This window comes from Cnephaeus nilssonii (genome assembly GCF_951640355.1).
Source record: "Cnephaeus nilssonii genome assembly, chromosome: 5".
Classification (NCBI taxonomy): domain Eukaryota; kingdom Metazoa; phylum Chordata; class Mammalia; order Chiroptera; family Vespertilionidae; genus Cnephaeus; species Cnephaeus nilssonii.
In genome coordinates this window covers 74,986,702-75,005,672 of record NC_137076.1, presented here as the reverse complement: position 1 = coordinate 75,005,672, position 18,971 = coordinate 74,986,702, and the positions used below count along the sequence as shown (strand labels likewise).

General features: G+C 54.6%; 1 protein-coding gene across 1 annotated transcript in view; it reads left to right on the top strand.

Annotated features, from left to right (window-relative positions):
- Nucleotides 1-18,971, top strand: part of FSTL4 (follistatin like 4) — a gene marked incomplete at its 3' end in the record, with an annotated part of 324,199 nt that overhangs the window by 229,310 nt on the left and 75,918 nt on the right. Inside the window, exons 5-6 of the mRNA XM_079773030.1 lie at nucleotides 1,961-2,157; nucleotides 5,438-5,561. Of these exons, the coding sequence (XP_079629156.1) occupies nucleotides 1,961-2,157; nucleotides 5,438-5,561 (321 nt within the window). The remainder of the gene's footprint in view (nucleotides 1-1,960; nucleotides 2,158-5,437; nucleotides 5,562-18,971) is intronic.

Below are 18,971 nucleotides of genomic sequence, written 5' to 3'. Positions count from 1 at the left end.
CCATCTGCTGTGCGCAGCGACCTCACAGCACCGGGCGTGAATGCCGCTCCCAGGAGAGCCTGACCCTCAGGACAGGTCCCCACAGACCCCCACACAGAGACGCCCTCACCTCCTACACCAAAGCTTCGGTCTCAGCTCCCGTACTGCCTCCCGACTTCTGGGTCATTTACCAGAACTGGACTTAACCCTGTTGATGGCAAGGGGGCAAAATTTATCTCTCTCCTTCACCAAAACTGACCTTTATCCAGGCCTGGCAAGAAGGAAAACCCAGCAGGCTGCCACATCTTCCCCTGGACGGGAATGTTTTTATAGCAGGACAAGGCCACTATTTTCAACACTGTGCAGCCATACAGACTTAAGGATCAGGTTTGCCAACTGGTGGCACCAAGCCAAGCGCTCCCCGGCATGGGCACCCAACAGGCCAGAGAGGGCGCCAGCACGGTAGGGGAATGGGAGAGCCTGGCCTGTCAGAGCCTGGAGCGCCCAGAGAACAAATAGATTTGATTACATTGAACACAGCAATTGATTTTTTTCTAAATAAACATGCAGGAGGAAATGGTAACAGGCATCTGTTTCTGACAAGAATCAATTGACCTCAAATTGGAAGAAAATCTAGAAACACAAACAAGCACAAGAGGAAGTGGTTGGGCGCCCAGGCTTGTCTAGGGAGAACAGGAGGGAGAGCAACAGACAGACTCCCCCAGCCCTTCCCCCATCAACAGCTTCCCTGTTTGCTGCTCTTCGCAAATGTGGTCCTACTGATGATAAGGAGAGAAGAGCTGTCGTTTGGTGAGCCCTCACTCTGTGCCAAGCCGTGCTAATCCCTCTGTGCATATCTTATTTAATCGTCACAACGGCCTGTGTGGGAGGCAGCTGTGTGGGAAGTGTGTCCTCCCACTTCCCAGGTGAAATCACGGAGGCGCCTGGTCCAAGGTGCAGGTCCCGGCAGCGGCAGGGCTGGGGCTGAAGCCCAGGGGACCTGAGTCGGCGCTCTCCAGCCCTGCGTTACAGTGACCGTCCCAACCCCTGATTCTCCAAACTGGCCTGGGGATTAAGGGAAAGACTCGAGGCCCCAGACAGTGCATTCCCAGCAGCACCTTGGCCTCCCACCTGGAGTGGACGGCGAGGGTCCCACCAGGGCTCAGGAAGCCCTCCACCCCAGGGAGGCGAGAGAGCGGGGCTGGAGGGGCTCCCCTGCTCTGCTCGCACCCTGCAGCCTCCGGTGACAGGCTGTGCCTCCTGGGGTGTTTCTCCCAGTGGCCCGCCACCAGGAAGACAGCCAGTGTCCGGTCGCAGTGCATCCCAGGCCTCACCTGCCAAAATGCCACGTGGTCCTGACGCTGTGCAGCAGCCAGGCCTGGGTGACAGGCCCAGAGCGAGGGGCTGTGTGCTCCGGTGTTCATTTCGTAAAGCTTCCTTTGTTTCTTGGTTGTAGACTTGCGTGCACATGTTTGTTTTGCAGTAATCCAGCTCTGGGAGGGCACCTCGTTAACTTAAGCAGGGCTTCTTAGTCCTGTTAACGAAAACTCCCAAATCTAGGAAGCCACGTATTCAGAAGCAGCCTTTCACGTAGGATTAAGGCAAAGACGAGCTATTACAAAGTGAAATCGGGGCCAGCTTCCCCGAAGCCACCGTGGGGCTGCCGCTGTGAATTCCCCTGGACAAACTCCCCGGTCCATCTGGCAATTGTTCTATGTCTGGCACACAGTAGGTGCTCAGTAAATCTCTGTGGGATGGGCAGGCAGGCTCCGTCCCGCATTTGCATCATGTGTGGCATGTATTCAGTGCTCAGTGGATAGCTATGGGGTAGGCTGGTGGGCAGGCAGGCAAACAGATCCCATCAGCCCCAGTGGCCCCCCGCCCCCCCCGCACTGCACGCGGGAAATGCCCAGAACGGATGAAGGTTCTCGCAACGCCCTGGGGAGGAGTCTCACTGCAATAACCCCTTCTCCCCCTCCAGGCGACCCGTGCACCATGGCCAACTACGCCCGCCTGAAGAATGTCCTGCTGGCACTGCAGACCCGCCTGCAGCCACTCCCAGAGGGGGCCAGCGGCCGCGGAGACCCTGCCTCCCAGAAGCGCCTCCTGGTGGAATCTCTGTTTAAGGACTTGGATGCAGATGGTGACGGCCACCTCAGCAGCTCTGAACTGGCTCAGGTGAGTACGGCGTCCAGTGAAAATAAAATTAAGGAGGAATCGGGTTTTCCATGGCGCATGTCCATGAAGAGAACCTGGAGATCACGTGAGGAGAGTCGTTTGTAACTGCCTCTGTGCTGGGACGCCTGGTAGGCCTCCTGCAAGAGACCCTTCTCCAGGGAGCCGGAGAGCGTGTGATCCAGGCCTCTCAGAATCTCTTACAAACAAACGGCGCCAGTGTCTCCTTCCCACCAGCCACCTTCAGCCAATATTTACAAACAAGCTTTGAAGCACTCGCAGCTAGCTGGCAAAACACATGCTTCGGGGGGGCTGGTCTCTGATGTTGTCCTTAGGAAGTAAACCTTCTCTCCCTGAGTCTTTTACTTTCCCCAGCGGGAAGGCTAAAGGAAGCAGGCTTGGTTTCACCACACACCCCTGGGGCTGCAACCTGGGCGTCCCCCGGTCCTCTCCCCTAGGGTCTCGCTGTTCTTTAGTACCCAGGTATCAACAGCCCAAGCCCCAGCCTGCTTGCTGGCACAAAGCCCTGTGTCCACCCCTAAGCACTGCTCTTCCTTTGAGAAAACACTTGCATCAGGCCCTGCAGTTTGCCTCCCTCCCCAAACCCAGCGCATGTGTCCGTCTGTCCAGCTACAAGGAAGTGCAAGGGCAATTAGCTCCTGTGGCAGAGAGACGCGGGGAGGGAGCAACCGGGGCCAGTCATCGCCAGCTGTAGGGAGGATCTTCCTGGCCGGTGGCAGGAAGGCAGGCTGGGTGGGCCAAAGCGCCTACATTCCTGCTCCTGCTCCTGCTCCTGCTCCGCTGGTTTGCCTCTAAGGACCTAGGGCGCTTGAGCCGCATCTGGCAGGTGCAAAGGTTTGCTAGGAAGGCAAGGTCGGCCTCCCCAAGCAGGGAGGTGGGCAAGAGAAGCTCGTCCACAGAGACCGAGTACCCACCAGAGGACAGATAATAAGTCCCCGCCTTTGATGTCGCTATAAAGAGACCTTCACATGATGTGGTGACCTTAGCAAAATGGCCAGGTCATTGGGAAGGACTGGGCTGGGGCGTGCCCTAACCCTTCGAGCACCGTGTGTGCTTGGCAGTGAGCCAGGCCTTGCCCTGTGATGTAACAAGCAGAAGAGGCCCTTGCTATGTAGTGTAGTAGCTGAGAACACAGGCTTCACGCTCACACTGCCTGCGTTCAAGTCCCGCCTCCAGCATTTTCTAGCTGGTGGGTCTTGGGAGACACCACACCTCTCTGTGCTTCCATTTCTTGTCTGTGACCATCACAGGGCCATGGGGAGGGTTAAACAACTAAGGCGTGACGTGCTGGGCACGCAGCACGTTCTCAGGAGGTGATAGTATCGATGTCCTCGTCATCATCTTGATGACTATTACTGCCTCCTAACCCTTTCAGTGTCCTCTGTTGTGGGGCAGGCACTGCTGTTACCTCCACTTCACAGAATCAAGCAGCTCGCCTGGGTTTGTTCACTGCTCAGACATGATGGCACCAAGATGAACCCCAGGTGGGCTGGTGGGCGTACACCTGCTCCCCTCGCAGCACAGGGGTCTCCCAGGGGGAGCATGGCTCCCACCAGGAAGTTCCACCTGGTCCTCTCAAGGTCTATGGGGCCAGCAAGTGTCCCCAAAACCTGAATATGGAACAGTCACCCAGAAGCCCTGCCATGCCAAGTCCCCCTCTTGGGCCCCCTGCTCCAACCAGTCCAGAGCTCGCTTCCTGGGAGCACCTGCAGACCCCACTCTGTCACCCACACCTGGACAGCACCACCTTCCTCAGCCCTGCCAGCCAGCACAACACCAGCTTCCTCACCAATAGGCCCAGCTATGGCTAGGACCCCGGGGGGCAGGGCCAGCAACCCACAGATGACCCAAGCTGCGCTGGGAAAGCCCGGGTCCTGTTGGTGACGGTTCCCTGCAGGAGGAACCGCCTGGTGATTCCCCGGCCACAGGCTGTGCAGGCAGCACCTAGGGCAGATGCTTGGCTTGGCCTGGACAGAGGCTGCTGTGGCTCTTGCCCCCCAGCCCACATGGCTCCCAGGTGGCTAAGTAAACAGGACCTTCCTGGTCATGTTGCTCTAACCAGGCAGAGGCGTTCCCCGAGGCACCTGGAGCCATGAACAAGCATGGTAATTGGGTTAATGTATTTATCGTCCATTTCATAAATCTGCCAGGCAGAGCCCAGCTAAAGGGAGCCTTGCCTTGACACTGACTCAGAGGTGTTGCGGAAAACCGTGTAGGTCCTATGAACCGTTAATCAATTTCCAATGCAGAAATAGACAAAGGGAAATTTCCATCCTGGAAGATTGATTTCGGGCGTTATGGTTGATCTCCCTTTTATCGACCACTCTTACTTGCTGGGTGAAGGGTCATTTTTTTTTAACATTACCACATTAAATTGCCTTTAATATAGCAGACCAAGCTGAGACTGTTAAATAAAGAGAAAATGCCTCTGTCCCCCTCTTCCCCGCCCCCTCGAATAAAATGAATTTTTTTCCTTCTTCTAAGGTTTCCTTCTGAGCATTTTTTCTGTAAGACACACCAGCGTCTGGCCCCAGCTGAGCAAGGGTGCCAGAAATCTCTACCTTTAGTCACCTTTGGCATGTGGCTGGTCATGCTGGGGAGAGCTCCGTGCCCTGCGGCCTGGGCCACATCCAGAGAGGAGTTCGTGAAGGCCCACCCATGGCTTCCTGCCAGGATCCCAAGGACAGACATTCTGTCCCTGGCAGGGCCGGGCAGGCAGAGGCGGGGCTCAGGCTCCTCAGTAGAATGGCAGCCCTCCCTTTTTGGGGGCTGTGCTGTGGTTAGGGGGCGCAGCCCTGAGATTGCAAGGGCTGGTGGGAGTGGGGGGAGGAGGTGCTAATGACCTTCCAGCTGTGCACAGCCACGATTTATTTGCTGAATTTGTTTGATCAGGCCCCTTCTCTTCTCTGGTTCCCCATCGATAGCGAGAAGGATAGATCAGGAGGCCTCAAGGATCCTTCTGACCTCCGACCCTCTGGGGTCTGTCTGCCCAGATGGGGAGAAGACGCACCTGAACACTAATCCCGATTCTACCCAACCACTGTGTGACCTTAGGAAAGTCCCTCCCCATTCTGAGCCTCAGTTTTCTTATCTATAAAATGGGAAGGTCAGACAAGACAAAACCAAAGAGCTTCGGATGCTCCCCATGGCCCACTGAGCTGTTGCTGATTCCTCGCCCCAATTGGCCTGAGCCATGTCCCAGCAAAGCCCACAGCTCTGAGCTCACTCCCGGCTCTGGCCTTGTTCCCTCCCTCACCCACAGCACGTGCTGAAGGAACAGGACCTGGAAGAGAGCTTCCTGGGATGCTCGCCAAGCGACCTCCTTCGATTTGATGACTACAACAGTGACGGCTGGCTGACCCTCCGAGAGTTCTACACGGCCTTCCGTAAGTCAGGCCCCAGGTGGCCGGGCGGGCAAACGGGCTGTGTCCGCAGGCATTCCCGCCCCAAAGTGTCAGAGCCTGGAGTCTGTCCTTGGTCTCCAGGGTTGGTTTCTCTCACGGATGAAAGTGGTTGGATTTGCTCTGCAGCAAGCCTGAGCTTGCAGAGGGTAAAGGAGTGGGTTGGGAGAGGGGTGCTTGGTCTCTTCCTTTTGGATAAAGGTCCTTCTTGCCATCATCTGAGGAGCACGGGACTGTGATTTACGTGTGTCTGGGAGTGCACCGCTGGATACCTCGGGGGGAGACTGTGCCTGTACGTGGAGGGAGCAGACGTTAGGGCTCTCCCTAGGCTGTGGCCCCCCAGGAGGAAGGTTCTGCAGGAGGGTTCTGGAGGCTGGGCCAGGCGGGAGAGGGAAGTAAAGGTGGTGCTGGGGTTGATTTTTGGCCCCAAAGAGATGAAGCCCCTTTGTGTCAGACAGTATTCAGGCTCTGCTTAAAGCAGGTGGTATGTGCGCCCTGTGTGATGTGTCCTTGAACTTGACCTTCAGGCCCTGGAATTTGAGAAATAGGTGTGAGACACTGCCAGGGTGCACTGAGCCTCTGAGCCACAGACCCTGCCCCTCTGCCCATCCCCCACCCCTCCCTGGAGCTCCACTTTCAGAAAGGTGTCCATGTTCCCTGTTGACATCTCCTATTGGCAGCTGTTACTCCAAATACTCACAAGGCCTGGGGAGGAGTCCTTGGCAAAAAGGGCTCTGGTGGCAGATGGAAGAGGTACTTGTGTGACATAAGAGAAGAGCAACAAGTGTGCTTCTTCCCGCAGGAAATGTTCATGAACTTGATGCAGGGGTGCCTTTTCCGTTCACAGCATCCCTGTTGCCAAGGACCAAAGCCCACGCCCCAAGCACCGGGCTCCGCTTATAATGCGGTGACTAGGCATGGTTTCCCATCTTCCTCCTCCCTGCCCATATCTGCTTTAACAGTGATGTCTGCTATAGGATAGTTCAGAATACGGTGTGAATGACTGGCAGGCTTAGCCTGCTGTGGAGGCTGTTGGCTTTGTGGATCAAGGAGCTTATTCCCTGAAATGAAGAATGTATGGAAGTATCAGCAGCTCCCTAGACCTAGTTCCTGAGAGCCCACTGTTAGATTTTCAGGAATTTTCAAGACAAACAAACAACTGGTAGCCGTGAATCATCTTTGGTGGGAGTATTTACAACACAGAAATGACACAAAAAGAAAAGTGGGGGGGTCTCTTTCGTCTGGAGAGCCAGCTGTTAAGCATTGCCCTGCACATCACTCCTGTCCCAGAGTCCAGCTCCTGCAATATCCTCTCCATCCACCTTCCCCAAACCGAGGCCTCCTGATGATTTCAATCTCTGTTGAATCCGGACAAGGAAAGAGTGGGGTGGTCAAGGCAGATGGCAGGGAGGTGAGCCCCCCACAACAGGAAAGCAGCATCCCGTGTTTAGGACACTTCTGAGACAAAGGAGCTGTGAAGGAAGAGGTTGGCGCATTTTAAGAGCCAGGGGTCAAGGCTGGACTTCAAGTATCCCACAGCGGCACATTCCGCAGGGAATGCACCGCTCACGCACTCTCTGGAACCACAGGAGCCTCTGCTCAGGAGCTCTGTTCCTGGGAATCAGTCTGCGGCCAAACAGGAAGCTGTTGGTGTTATTCGCAAGGAGACAGAAGCATCCCTGCTGCCCCGATGGAAGAGAAGGCGCCTGGCCTCCCTGACAATGGTCCTGACAGCCACGGGCTGCCGTGGAAAAGGAGGGCCGTCATCGCTCCACCTCCAGCCCTGTGTCTCACAAAGAGCAATATGGTGTCTGTTTCCTTTATTCCTGGGCGATTATTTGAAAAGCACAGTGATCATCATTTTTAAAACAAATTAGATTCTGCTGTCATCTTGGACTTGTTTTGAGGCAGCCAAACCATTCATCACAGCCCAACCCAAATAATAGATATGCAATAAAATGTAAACTCACAGGCATTAAGGAAGCCACAGAATGAGTTAACCCCCCATAAAGGCCTGACATGCGGCTACTCGGCGCACGCGGGATCAACGGTTCTTCAAAGTCATAGGAACTCTAAAGTCCCAGAGCGCTGGGATGGATTTATGGTTCAGTGAGTGTTAAATAGGTCATTGAAGTGAGACATGTAGGTACAACTTATTACCCAGAAATCAATGGGCATTAAAGAAATCTCACTACAACTCAGAAAATAGTAGCTCAAATATGTCAGCAGCTACATTTTGGATTTTGTTTTTAAAGGTTGACTTTAAATTTTTATTTCCTAGTCTCTGTTTTGCCAGGGTCCTTTGGGTACCAGGCAGGGTGCGTCCCGGCATTTTCCCTGGAGAAGTGGGTTGTATTTACAAGTGTGGAGGCGGAGCCTCCTACATCACATCTGCTTGTGCAGCTGGCACAGCCGCTCATCAGAAGACGTGCTTGTCATTGTCCGCAGCTGCCGAGGGTGATGTCAGGAATCTCAGGGCTGCTGGTTGCCCATGCTCAGCCGAGCTGGTTCCTGGTGGGCTGTACCATTCTCTGCAGAACAGGTGGCCCCTCCCCAGGCAGAAGAGCAGAGGACAGGTCCCTCAACCTTGGAGTCAGTTCAGCCTCTTTCTAACTGTCGGATGGAGCTAAGGCTCCCAGTCACCCATCTCTGTACAGTGAAATATGATGGTGGCCTCCCTCTCATCCTCCTTTATCACCCAAACAATCTGTTCAAGTTGTTTTTGGTTTTCCGGATGACCGGCTGACCTGGGAACTAACGGCACAGTGCCCCCCGCCCTTCCTCCTGGCCCCACCCAGCATGCAGCAGAACCAGCCGCTCGTCCCGGCTGCAAGGGAGAGACCCAGGCCCCAGACTCACTGTGAGCAGGATGTGCACCAGCCCTGTCTGTGCATCACAATAAATTAATCTGAAAGTTGCTCGTTTAAAAAGCTTCTCAATAATGCATGTTTTTGCGCTTTCCTGAATGTTTGGGCTGGGATCTTGGGAAAACCATGTTGCTTAGATGAGGATTTTTTTTTCTCGCTTCAAATGCATTACAAGTTTCTCCTGCTTTTTAGAAAGATACTTGTTCTTTTAATGAATCCTGTGAGAGCAATGTGTTGGATGCCAAGGAAGGGTTTGAGCAACTAGCAGTGCGGGAAGGAGGCCTCAAGTGTGACCATTCTGGGATCACAGATGCACCGTGTCCAGAGGAGCACCCGAGTCTGGGGGACCATGGGGAGTTGGCTGTGTGGGCCGCACCCTGTCCCTCAGCTCCAGGCAGGCAGGCAGGCAGGAAGACAGGGATTTCATCGGATTATTGCAATACCTCAGTATCCAGGGCAACTCTGTGAAACAGATGAAATGGTCACCCAGTGAATTACCAGCTGTTTTTCTGCACTGTTGCTGCAAAATGAAAGGAAGGAGCCACGTCATTATCCCCTAGAATAAATCATGCCCGGCACAGGTCAGACACCATGCCAGACACACCACCTCAGTCAGTCCTCACAGCCGCCGGGGGGATCAGCAGGGTGACAAAATACAATGGCGAGCGCCAACCTCCCTCCCCCGCGCCCTCCCCCCCTGGCTCCTTACTCATGCAGGTAGTTCAGACAGGGAGTTTGGATGTCAGAGGACCGCCTCAGCCTCCCACTGGTTCCTGAGTGTGGGATAGTGAGTAGCTAGACTTCAGACAGCATGGGATTTATCGAAAATTATATCTGAATCCATTTGGCTCTTGAGTTTGGAGAACAAGTAATGCCTGCACCCCAGTGTCAGTGTGGGCTGAGGCGGGACCATTGGTGTGATCACTCCCCTAATCCCAAAGGGACAAACCGGCGGTGCTCGCACAGGACTTGCAGATCAAGTTGAGAATTCACTGCCTTTGTTGCCTCATTTTCTCAAGGGCATACAACAGTTAAGTCGGAGTGGCCGGGAGTTGGGCGGGGGGGGGGGGGTTGAAAATTGGAAGACAGAAGGTGCTGTGAGTCTCACCACCCCCTTCTAAGGGCAGACATGGGGGTACTTTCTCCTCCTCACCTCAAGCATAGAAAGAGGGGCTTCAAGGAGGCTCCCCAGGAGCGCCCGAAGGCAGTCAGCGTGCCATCTGAGTGGTTTTGCTCGTCAATATCACTTCAGTTAGTAATGGGCTCGCCTAACACTTATCATGTGTCAGCACTGTGTATTACGTTCCTATTTTACAAATGAAGAACTGAAACTGAGGGAAATTAAGTAACTGACCCAAAGTCACACAGTCAACAGGTAGAAGAAGTGGGATTGAATGCAAATGCCTGATTCTGGAAACTTCTCATACATTTAAGCACACTTTGCAACTCACTAGAATTCCCCAGTAATGAGACTCGCACTGTCCCCACAGTTGGTTCCCTAAATGGCAAGTCCCGACTCAGCGGTCTCCTCCTCCATGAGGTCTTCCTTAATCCCTCTTCCCCCTCCACAGCTCCACACACCTTTCTCTGTGTGCCCACAGCCGTGAGTTTTTCTCTATACGGTAACAAGGCTGTGGCCTGATGGTTAGGGATGTGGACTAAGTCAGACCTTGTTCGAATCCTTGTTCTGCCACTTATTAGCTGTGGGACCCTGGACAGGTCTTGACCAGAGGTTATGCTGGGTTTCAAGTTCCTCTTCTGTACGGTGGGCAGAATCACCTCTGTGACTGAGCAAGGGCACGCTGCCCGCCATGCATAGAAGCCAATACTATGGCACCGGCTTTTGAGAAAAGAAAAGCTTTTGCTAAGTCAACCCAAAGGGAGGCAGGACATGAGGCTTAAATCTGCCTCCCAATCGAGGGTTTGGGGTGAAACTTAAGGGGCTGCAGCACCAGATCTTCCTAGACAAGGGACCTTTGCTTCTGCGGGGGTTCCGGAATTCGGGATCCGCTGTGTCCCTGTCCTTTGGTTCTGTGGGGGGAAGACGTTTGGTCCCGGCTCTCCTCTGCCCGTGCTGTGGCTGCACGGCTTGCAGCTCATTCTGTCGTCTCTGACAGGACATGGCCAGTCGGAGCTGGTCTGCGGTTACACCCCACATAGGGTTACTCAGGACTAAATGAGATAATACGGGTAAAGTGACGAGAATACCTTGCGTGTAGTCGTGCTAAGTAATTATTGACCAGGTAGGTCAGTGTTGGGGGTGGTGACACTGGTGAGAAAGCCCCTCCCTCCCAGCCCCGGTCACTCTGTGCATGCCATTGCCCTCTTGTCCACATTAGTCCAGAGGCTCCATGAGGCAGAAGCTGTTTTGCTCACCATGTGCTCTTGCCTGGCATGGGTCTGGCACCCAGAAAGCCCTTGGTAAATGCTCACTCGGTAAGGGGATGAACTATCTGGAGAAACACACTTGGCAAAAAGGGGTCCAGACACAATGTGCCTGTCACAGGGGTCCCAGAGGGGCCAGGGAAGAGGGAGCACAGGAAGCACCTTGTTGGGGTCCCACAGGCAGGGCCCTGGTTGGGGAGACCAGCAAGGCTGTACCAGGCCGATAAGGGCACCCCCATGGCTGCTCCCCAGCCCAGACATCCCTGATCCACTGAATGAGCATTGGGGTGTGAGGTGCGTCCCTGAGGCCCTAATGCTTCCCGAATGAAGACAAAAGCTGCTTGTCCCACAAAGCTCCCATTCTGCTCCCAGGGCCACTAATTGCCCACTTAGCCCTCCTCAGGATGTGTTCTTTTAGGCGGTTAAGCCACCTGCCTGCTGCTTGATTGCCTCCAACAACTGTGTGTGGAGATAAGGGCTCCTGCTCAGGCCGCTCCTCAGCCCTGTGGTGTCTGGGTCCCAGGGCCACATCCCAGCCACAGCCGCAGACTCTGGCTTCAAGAGGCCAGGCTTGGCCAGCGGTCGGCTTGGCCGTCCCTGTGCTAATCTGTACACCTTGGAAAATAATTTATTAGCATAGAATGTGGGTTTGTACAGAAAATAACTTATTAGCATAGAATTGGGTTTGTATATCTTCTGAGCTCAGCGCCTGAGAACCCAAAACACACCTGCACAGCCTCCGCTTGGCCCCCATGGCTACCTCCCTCCCACCTGAGGCTACATCACAAAGTGAGCTCGACACCCACAGAGGAAGGCACAGCGCGGGGTCTTGGAGCCTCCACCGCAGCTGGCCTTGCTGCCAACTGCAGACCCTGCCAGCTCAAGCCCCCCGAGCTGGGCCCTGGCCGGGCAGGGTGGGAAGGTCGACCTCTGGAGCAAACCCACTGAGCACAGACCCAAGCTCCCTGACTCAGGTCAGTGCCAGAAATAGTCAAGGAAGCAGCACCATATTGGACCACTGTGGGAAGACTGGGCGTGTCTGCCCTGATGCTGGTGTGGGCCAGGCTCTCTGAAAAGGGGGAGAGCATCCCGGCAGGGGTGCAGGCCCTTTCTCTCACTCAGCTACTGGACTGTCCATTTAAGGGGCAGGCCAGCCAACCAGAACATTTTAGAGGAGCTTGGCCAGGGCAGGGAGACCATGAATGAGGGAAGATTTAGCAGCTGAGGCTGGGAGCTTAGGAGGAGGGGAGCCTCAAATGAGCAAACACTCACAGAGGCCACTCTGTGGACTGCAGCTGTGAGCAAGACAACAGGCCCCGCCCACACAGAGCTTGCACTCTGTCAGGGAGGTGATTGGGAAAAGGGAAAGCAGCCAGGTCATCCAAGTAGGAGGTGGGACAGAGAACACCGGTGTAGTGTTGGCCGGGAAGGCCTGCTTTCCCCGGGGAGATTAGAAAGGGACATTTGAGATGAGGCCCACACACCAGGTTGCAGATAACCAGCCAAGGGCAAGGAGAAAGGTGGCTCAGACAGGTGGGGCAAAGGGCTTGGGTGAGTGGGGAGGCTGTCACAGGTGGGAATGGCTGATGTGTGGGGTCCCAGAGGGCAGGACTGGCCCAAGAGGCCAGAAGGCAGGCGTAGCGTAGACCTGCGGAGGCCTCCCCGAGTCAGCTGCCCAGCCTGCGGGAGTTGCTGGGGAGTGGGGAGGCCCCATCGCTGCAGGTGCACCCAGCGCAGGCACGTGGCTGGAGGGGATACTGGGCATCAGCTGGAGAGCTGGACTTGGCCTTGGAAGCCTTTCAGTGATGCCTGTCAGGACAGAAAAGTGAGCAGAGCTGTTGTCTAAGGTCTCCAGTGCCTGGACTCTGTGTGGTAGGCCTCCTGCTGAGGGCGGGCTGCCCTCACCACCCCCACCCCCAACACACACACACACACACACACACACACACACACACACTGCCTTGGCTGTGCTAGAAAACCATTGGAAGCCCCTGGTGGGGGCAGGGAGGTGTTGATGAGTCCCTCACCCCCATGGGAGCAGGGCTGGTGGAATGCCCCACCCCACACACCGTGCATGTACAGGGCTCCGGGGTGGGGCAGTCTCATTATACCATGGGGGAGAGGGGGGGTCAGTTCTGAGCCAGAACTGCTGCTTGCCAGCCGTCTGGCCCTCCACCACTTTCTTCTTCTTCTTCTTGGAAGTTTCAAACCCAGACGCCTCTTTCCCATCACGCATGCTTTGCTCCTAACAGCTGTATTGTTGGGCCCAGCACTTTCTAGCCATTATCTGGAGCTGAGCCTTCAAGCACTTTCCATTTTTAAAGATCCCAGCTGGAAGCTGTCAATGGCCTCAGTGCAGAGCAATTGAATAGGAGAAAATGAACTAATTATAGGTTGTTATTGAAAATCTATTATATACAAATTGCAAAGAAAACTCATTAAAATATGATGCTTTGCTGATTTTTTTTTTAAACCTCCTCTTTGAGGGAGAGACAGGAGCAGGGTGGCTGGGCACCTCGTTCCTCACTATCCTTGGTGAGCACTCCCCGCAAGGCCACAGACCAGGGTCTGGGTCTGAGGCTCACGTGCCACAGCGCCCAGTCTGACACCATGCACCATGGAGAAACAGAATGGAACAGAGAGATTTCTGGTTGTTAGTAAATACTCAGAAATGGCTGCAGAGGAAACAAAGAATTTCATTGCAAAAATATAAAATGAGAACAATTGAAATGTCAGCTTTTACGAGGATAGCACCGTGATGTCCTCGTAAGTCTCAGTGTTTTTGCGAAGCTTTTGTGAGGACTTCAACAAGCAATTAAGGACTGAAGGTCACATGACCCATTCCAAGCTGGCTCCCTGGGAAAGGAGCATTGAGAAGGCTTGGGATGTGAATGGCCGTGGCCTTTCAGAGCCCAGATCTCCCAGGGGCTCCTCAGAAGCCAAGGCTGCCTCCTGGGAGTGTTCTGAGCCTCCCCAAGGCTGTCTGACCCAGGAGTACTTGCAGCACAGGTCACTGACCTCTGCCTTGTGGTCTCTCCTTCCTCTCCAGCCACCTTTTCCAGCCTCTGTGACCATGTCCCCCGAAGCCCCACCACTTTGCAGGTCCAGCTTATGGGCTACACAGGAACAAGGTGCTAGGGGTGGAGAGTGTGGGAGGGCTCCATTCACATAAGCATGGCGACTTACTGGATGGACAGCACATGAGCCACACCCGAGGCTGGGGCACTCAGAAGTCCCAGCACCAGGTTGGCCCCTGGCAGGAGGTAGTTGGAAGCTAGGCTCTGGGGACGGACAGGACCTGGATAGGCAGAGGGAAGTGTCTTCTCCTGGGAAAGAAGAAAGGGCGGGGCACACCCAGGCTGCTGCGGACTGAAGGGGAATGCTGGAGGCCCCAGACCACAGGCCAGCGACCCTCCTGAGGTGTCCTGTGCAGCAACAACACCTTCTGGCTGGCTGGTCCTTCCCTTATCAGGACAGTGGCTCAGCAAATCTCCAGCCCCAAAGGCTGAGGGTGTCTTCCGGGCACACAGCCCTGCCCCTCCCTGGTTTCTCCCTCTTGGCAGACAGGGCACTGAGGGCAGGGAAGATTGTAGGTGGTTGAAATACACAGAGGTCATGGGACCAAGAGTGCCTGGACGAAGACAGCAGCAGAAGGGACAAGGCAGTAACAAACCCAAGAGGCACAAAAGGGCAAAGGAAGGAGGGCTGCCTCTGTGAGCAGGCAAGGCTGGTACTGCCCAAGGCATTCTGTTGCAGCAGGAAGACAGGGGGGAAGAGAGGGAGAAGCCTAGGGCTGTCCATAGGTGTAATTGTAGCCTCATGTGTAGTGGGTGCTTGGTAAATATTTGCTGAAAGTGTTGCTGATGGATGTGGGGTTCTTGCAGTGTCACGAGGAAAAGCATTTCTGGGACCCAGAAGCGAGGCTGAGGCCTGGTGGTAATATTTATTTGTCATGCAAAATCAAAAGGATGCCCCTCCGATGTCCCATCTCCGTCTGTGCAGCCATGGAAAATCAGGGCCAGAAACAGAGTCAATGTCCGGAGATCCCGTGCCATATTAAAGCTTAGTTCAGCCCAGCATCTGGCTAGCTTGGCTTGTGTCCCTGGGTGCAGTCCGTTGCTGTGCTGCGGTACCCGGGCTCCCACCTGGAGCCTGTGTGTGGGGTCCACATGGCCTTTGGCTATGGAGAGAGAAAGCGGGAACGCACCAGGGGGTGCAGGTCACCTGTACTTATGTATTCTCAGGCTTGGGAGGAACCAGAAGCTTTTTTAAAATAACCAATCAGCTTCCCACACTTTCGTGGGCTTGCATTGGGGCCCAACCCCTGGAGACAGGCCTCTATGCTTAGGCACCTCCCCTCTGCCTCTTTTACTTCTACTAAGCATGTCCTTAGCTCTCTCTGCTCCCCGGACAGCCCAGTACAATCCAGTACCAGCGGGGGGAAGGGAGGGGTGTTAACCCCTTGCAGGGACAAGGCTGTGATTCGTTGAGGTGTGAAGCTGTAACTGAAGCAAACAGGCTTTGCTTCCCAGCTGAATATGCTCAACAATGTCTGACTTCCCTGCTCCCTTTCCCATCAATAATTAGCTAACTGCAGCCACAAAAGGATTGAAGACCGTGATGGATTTTTTTTAATTGCAGTAAAGAGAAAAGGTTTAGCGTGGCTGTAGTGGTTCCCAGAGAAGATTAAGAACAGAGAGTCAGGGGCCCCTCTCTGGTAGTGGGGGGACCATCCTGTTGCCCACACGTAGCACCAGCCCAGGTTAGCGGCCCACCATGGTTCCACGGGGGTGTTGGGCTAACTGGGCTACTGGTTGGCAGAGAGGTGTCTCCAGCCTGGACCACTCCCACCCATGCTTCTTTTCACGCTTTTGGTCCTGGTAGAACTCGCTTTTCCCCAAAAGCTGGCCTTCCACCGGATAGTGGGAAGCCACCCGTAGGTCCCTTTAAACTGTGGCGTCTGACAAGTCCATACCAAGTGCCTCCCAGAAGCTCCCAGGCTGGACGCTGTGAGGAGGCCCAAGGCCAAGAGGTGGACGGGGATTCAAATGCCCTTTGCAGCCGGGTGGGAACGTGGGCGGTGCTCCCCACCGAAGGAGGAGCACAGGTTCTGAATCTGGGGAGGAGGCAGTAAGGTACTAATGGCCATATGCTCTGAGCCTCCATTTAGCTTGCACGGGATTTGGTAGGGTTCTGGGGGCCCCTGACTTTTGCCCTGACTTGTGAAGGCTGCTGTCATCCTTGGGCCTGAGGGATCCAGGCTGGCACTGGGACAAACACAGGTAACTAGTTTCTTGAAATCAGGAAATCAGTTTCGCTCTCTGCGCAGACTCTCCAGTGAACTGGAGGCTTCTCCGCCTGTGGGCTTGCAGGAAGAGGGTGGAGGGGTGGATAAGCTGAGAACCGCTGACTCATTTGGCCACCACCACTAAGTGACCTACTATTGTTTTTTTAAGACAAGGGGCTACTTGGCCCTGGTTTTTCATTTCAGGCTTCAGCCAGAATTCAACCCTCCGGCACTGTCCCATCTGTGCCCCACTCACAGCGCCTGTGATCTGCCCACGGCAGGTGGGAGGCAGCCTGGTGTGCGAGCCGCCCCGGGCAGCCGGCGAGTGAGCCCTGGAGAGCCATCTTCTCCAGATGGCACCGGTGTTTGTCTTCTCACAGGTGCTTCAGGCACAACTGTCGGGAGCGCCTCCCAATGCAGTTGAAACAGGCCAGTGCGTCCTGCCCGTGTGGCCTCGGAGGCGCCCCTGAGCAGAACCCACATCTGAGCCTCACCCACCACCCCAGCACCCCCAGGTTGGTCAGCAGGTGAAAGTGCTGAGCCCTGGAGGCAGGACACAGTCATCCACACCACAGATACTTCCTACAGGCTCCATTCCAGGCCAGAGACTCAGCAGGTTTCAAACAAAAATCCTCACTCTCATGGGGCTTGCCTTCCTGTGAGGGGGCAGGGCAGGGCAGGCAGGGGACACATGGGCAGCAGAGTTTAACCCGGCAGTCCCGGAAGGCCTCACGGAGATGGGGTACCTGAGTCAGGTGGTGAGGTGGGTGAGGGCACTAGCCATGAGGTCAGCTGGGGAAGACACATCCCAGGCCCTCGAGTGAGAGTAGGCCTGGTGGCTGGGGTGCCATGGGAAGGAGGGGGGTCAGAGGGCCTCGAGGGCCCTGGAAGCCAGCGTAAGGACTGGTTTTCATGAAAGAGAAAACCTTTTGGAGGATTTCGCGTTGAGCAGTGACATGACCTGACTTTGTGTTTTAAAAGAGTCGCTCTGGCTGCTGTTTTAAGAAAAGTCTGTTGCTGTCACGGGGCAAGGGCAGAAGCGTGCCGTCAATTAGGAGGCTGTGGCCATAATCCGGGTGAGAGATCGCAGTGGCTACGATGAAGGTGACAGGCACAACCGTGGTGAGAAGGAGTCAGATTACGGGTCTGTGTGGAAGGGTGGTACCAAAGAGAGTTGCTGATGGGTTGGACGTGGTTGTGAGGAAAGAGATGAGTCCAGGATGACTGACTGGGGTTTTGGCCATGAGGACTGGAAGGGTGGCGTTGCCGTTAACTGCAAAGGAGAAGACCAGGGGTGGAGTAGGTTTGGTGGGGAAGACCAGGAGTTAATTTGGGGGCACAATGAGTGTGAGGGGACTGTCAGAAATCCGAGTGGCAGTGATGAATAGGTAGGTAGGTGGATATACAAGATGGAGTTCAGGGGAGAGGGCCGGCTGGAAGGGGAAATCTGGAAGTCCTTCGCATATTGCCAGTGTTTAAAGCTGTGAGGCTGAATGGGATCCTCCATTGGTGAGTATAGATGGAGAAGCCTATCCAAGACTGAGCCCAAAGAGGCCCCAATGTGAAGGGGTCGGAGAAACGAGGAGGAGCTAGCAAACAGAGAATGAGAAGATTGCGAGGTGGGAGGGAAACGAGGCCAGTGTGATGTCCTGGGAGCCAAGACCAAAATGAGTTGTGCCAAATGCAGCTAAGAGGTCAGTGAAGATGAGGACAAAGAAGAGAGCCTTGGATTCATAATTTGAAGGTATCTTGAAGGGCAGTGTCTGTGGAATGACATGGGGGGGGTGCAAAAGCCTCATTAGAATGGGTTTAAGAGTAAGAAAGTGGGTAGAGGAGAATTGGAGACACTGGGCACAGAGCACTCTGCTGAGGGATGTGAACAGAAGAGTCGGGCAGCAGCTGGAGGGGTAGCAGTAGAGGTAGTAACAACACGTTTGTGTGTTGATGAGAATCATCAAGTAGAAAGGGGAACACCGATGCTGTGGAAGAAAGAGGTTATATGCCTGGAAATAGAGTCGGTAGGGCAGGTGGAATCTGGTGCCCAGGTGGAGGGTTTGCTGTACAGAGTGGCTGGTAGATCCATATTAGTAGGAGAGAAGCCTGGGAGTGTGACCACAGGTACAGGTAGGTGGGGAGATGTGGTGGGAGCCGGGGTGGATGTGTGGTTTCTTAGTGCATCAGGAAGCAAGGTCATGGCTGAGAGTGAGAATGGAAGAAGAGACGTGGAGGTGTGAAGAGAGAGAAAGTCTGGAACAATTGTCCGGAAGAGTGGGAGGGCGACATATGGAGAGAAGGCAGTGTGGTCCCTGGGCAGCAGTAAGGGCCCCTTTGAGGCCCATAATTATGAATTCAAAGGGACACCGGTCAGCAGGGCAGTGCACTACCCCAGCCACATTCAGCTACACAGACGCAGGCACGGAGCACACAGACAGATCTAACCAGGGCTGGGGTCATGCCAAGAGGGGCAGGAAATTGAGGGTATGTGCAATGTATGATTGCAATGACATAAACCCCGTGGATTAATGCTGGGTGAGAAGGAAGTGACATCATGGTGGAAGTGACACAATTAAATGGTTGGTCGGTAGATTGTGGGTCCCAGAGGAGTTGAAGAATTGTTGGTGTCTGGATATCTGAGAGGATAAATCAGAAGAGATAGGAAGTGGTCAGAGAGGAGGATGCCTGAAGATAAAATTTTTCAGGATTCCGTTATTTGTGATGACAATGTCTAGACTCCAGGATATAATCATGGGAGTGAGGGCCCATAGGTGGGGAGTTGGCAGGGTAAAGCACTTGATGTTTACATCATCCGGTGTTAACACAGGAGGAGCATCCAAGAGACTGCTGACAGCCAGAAGC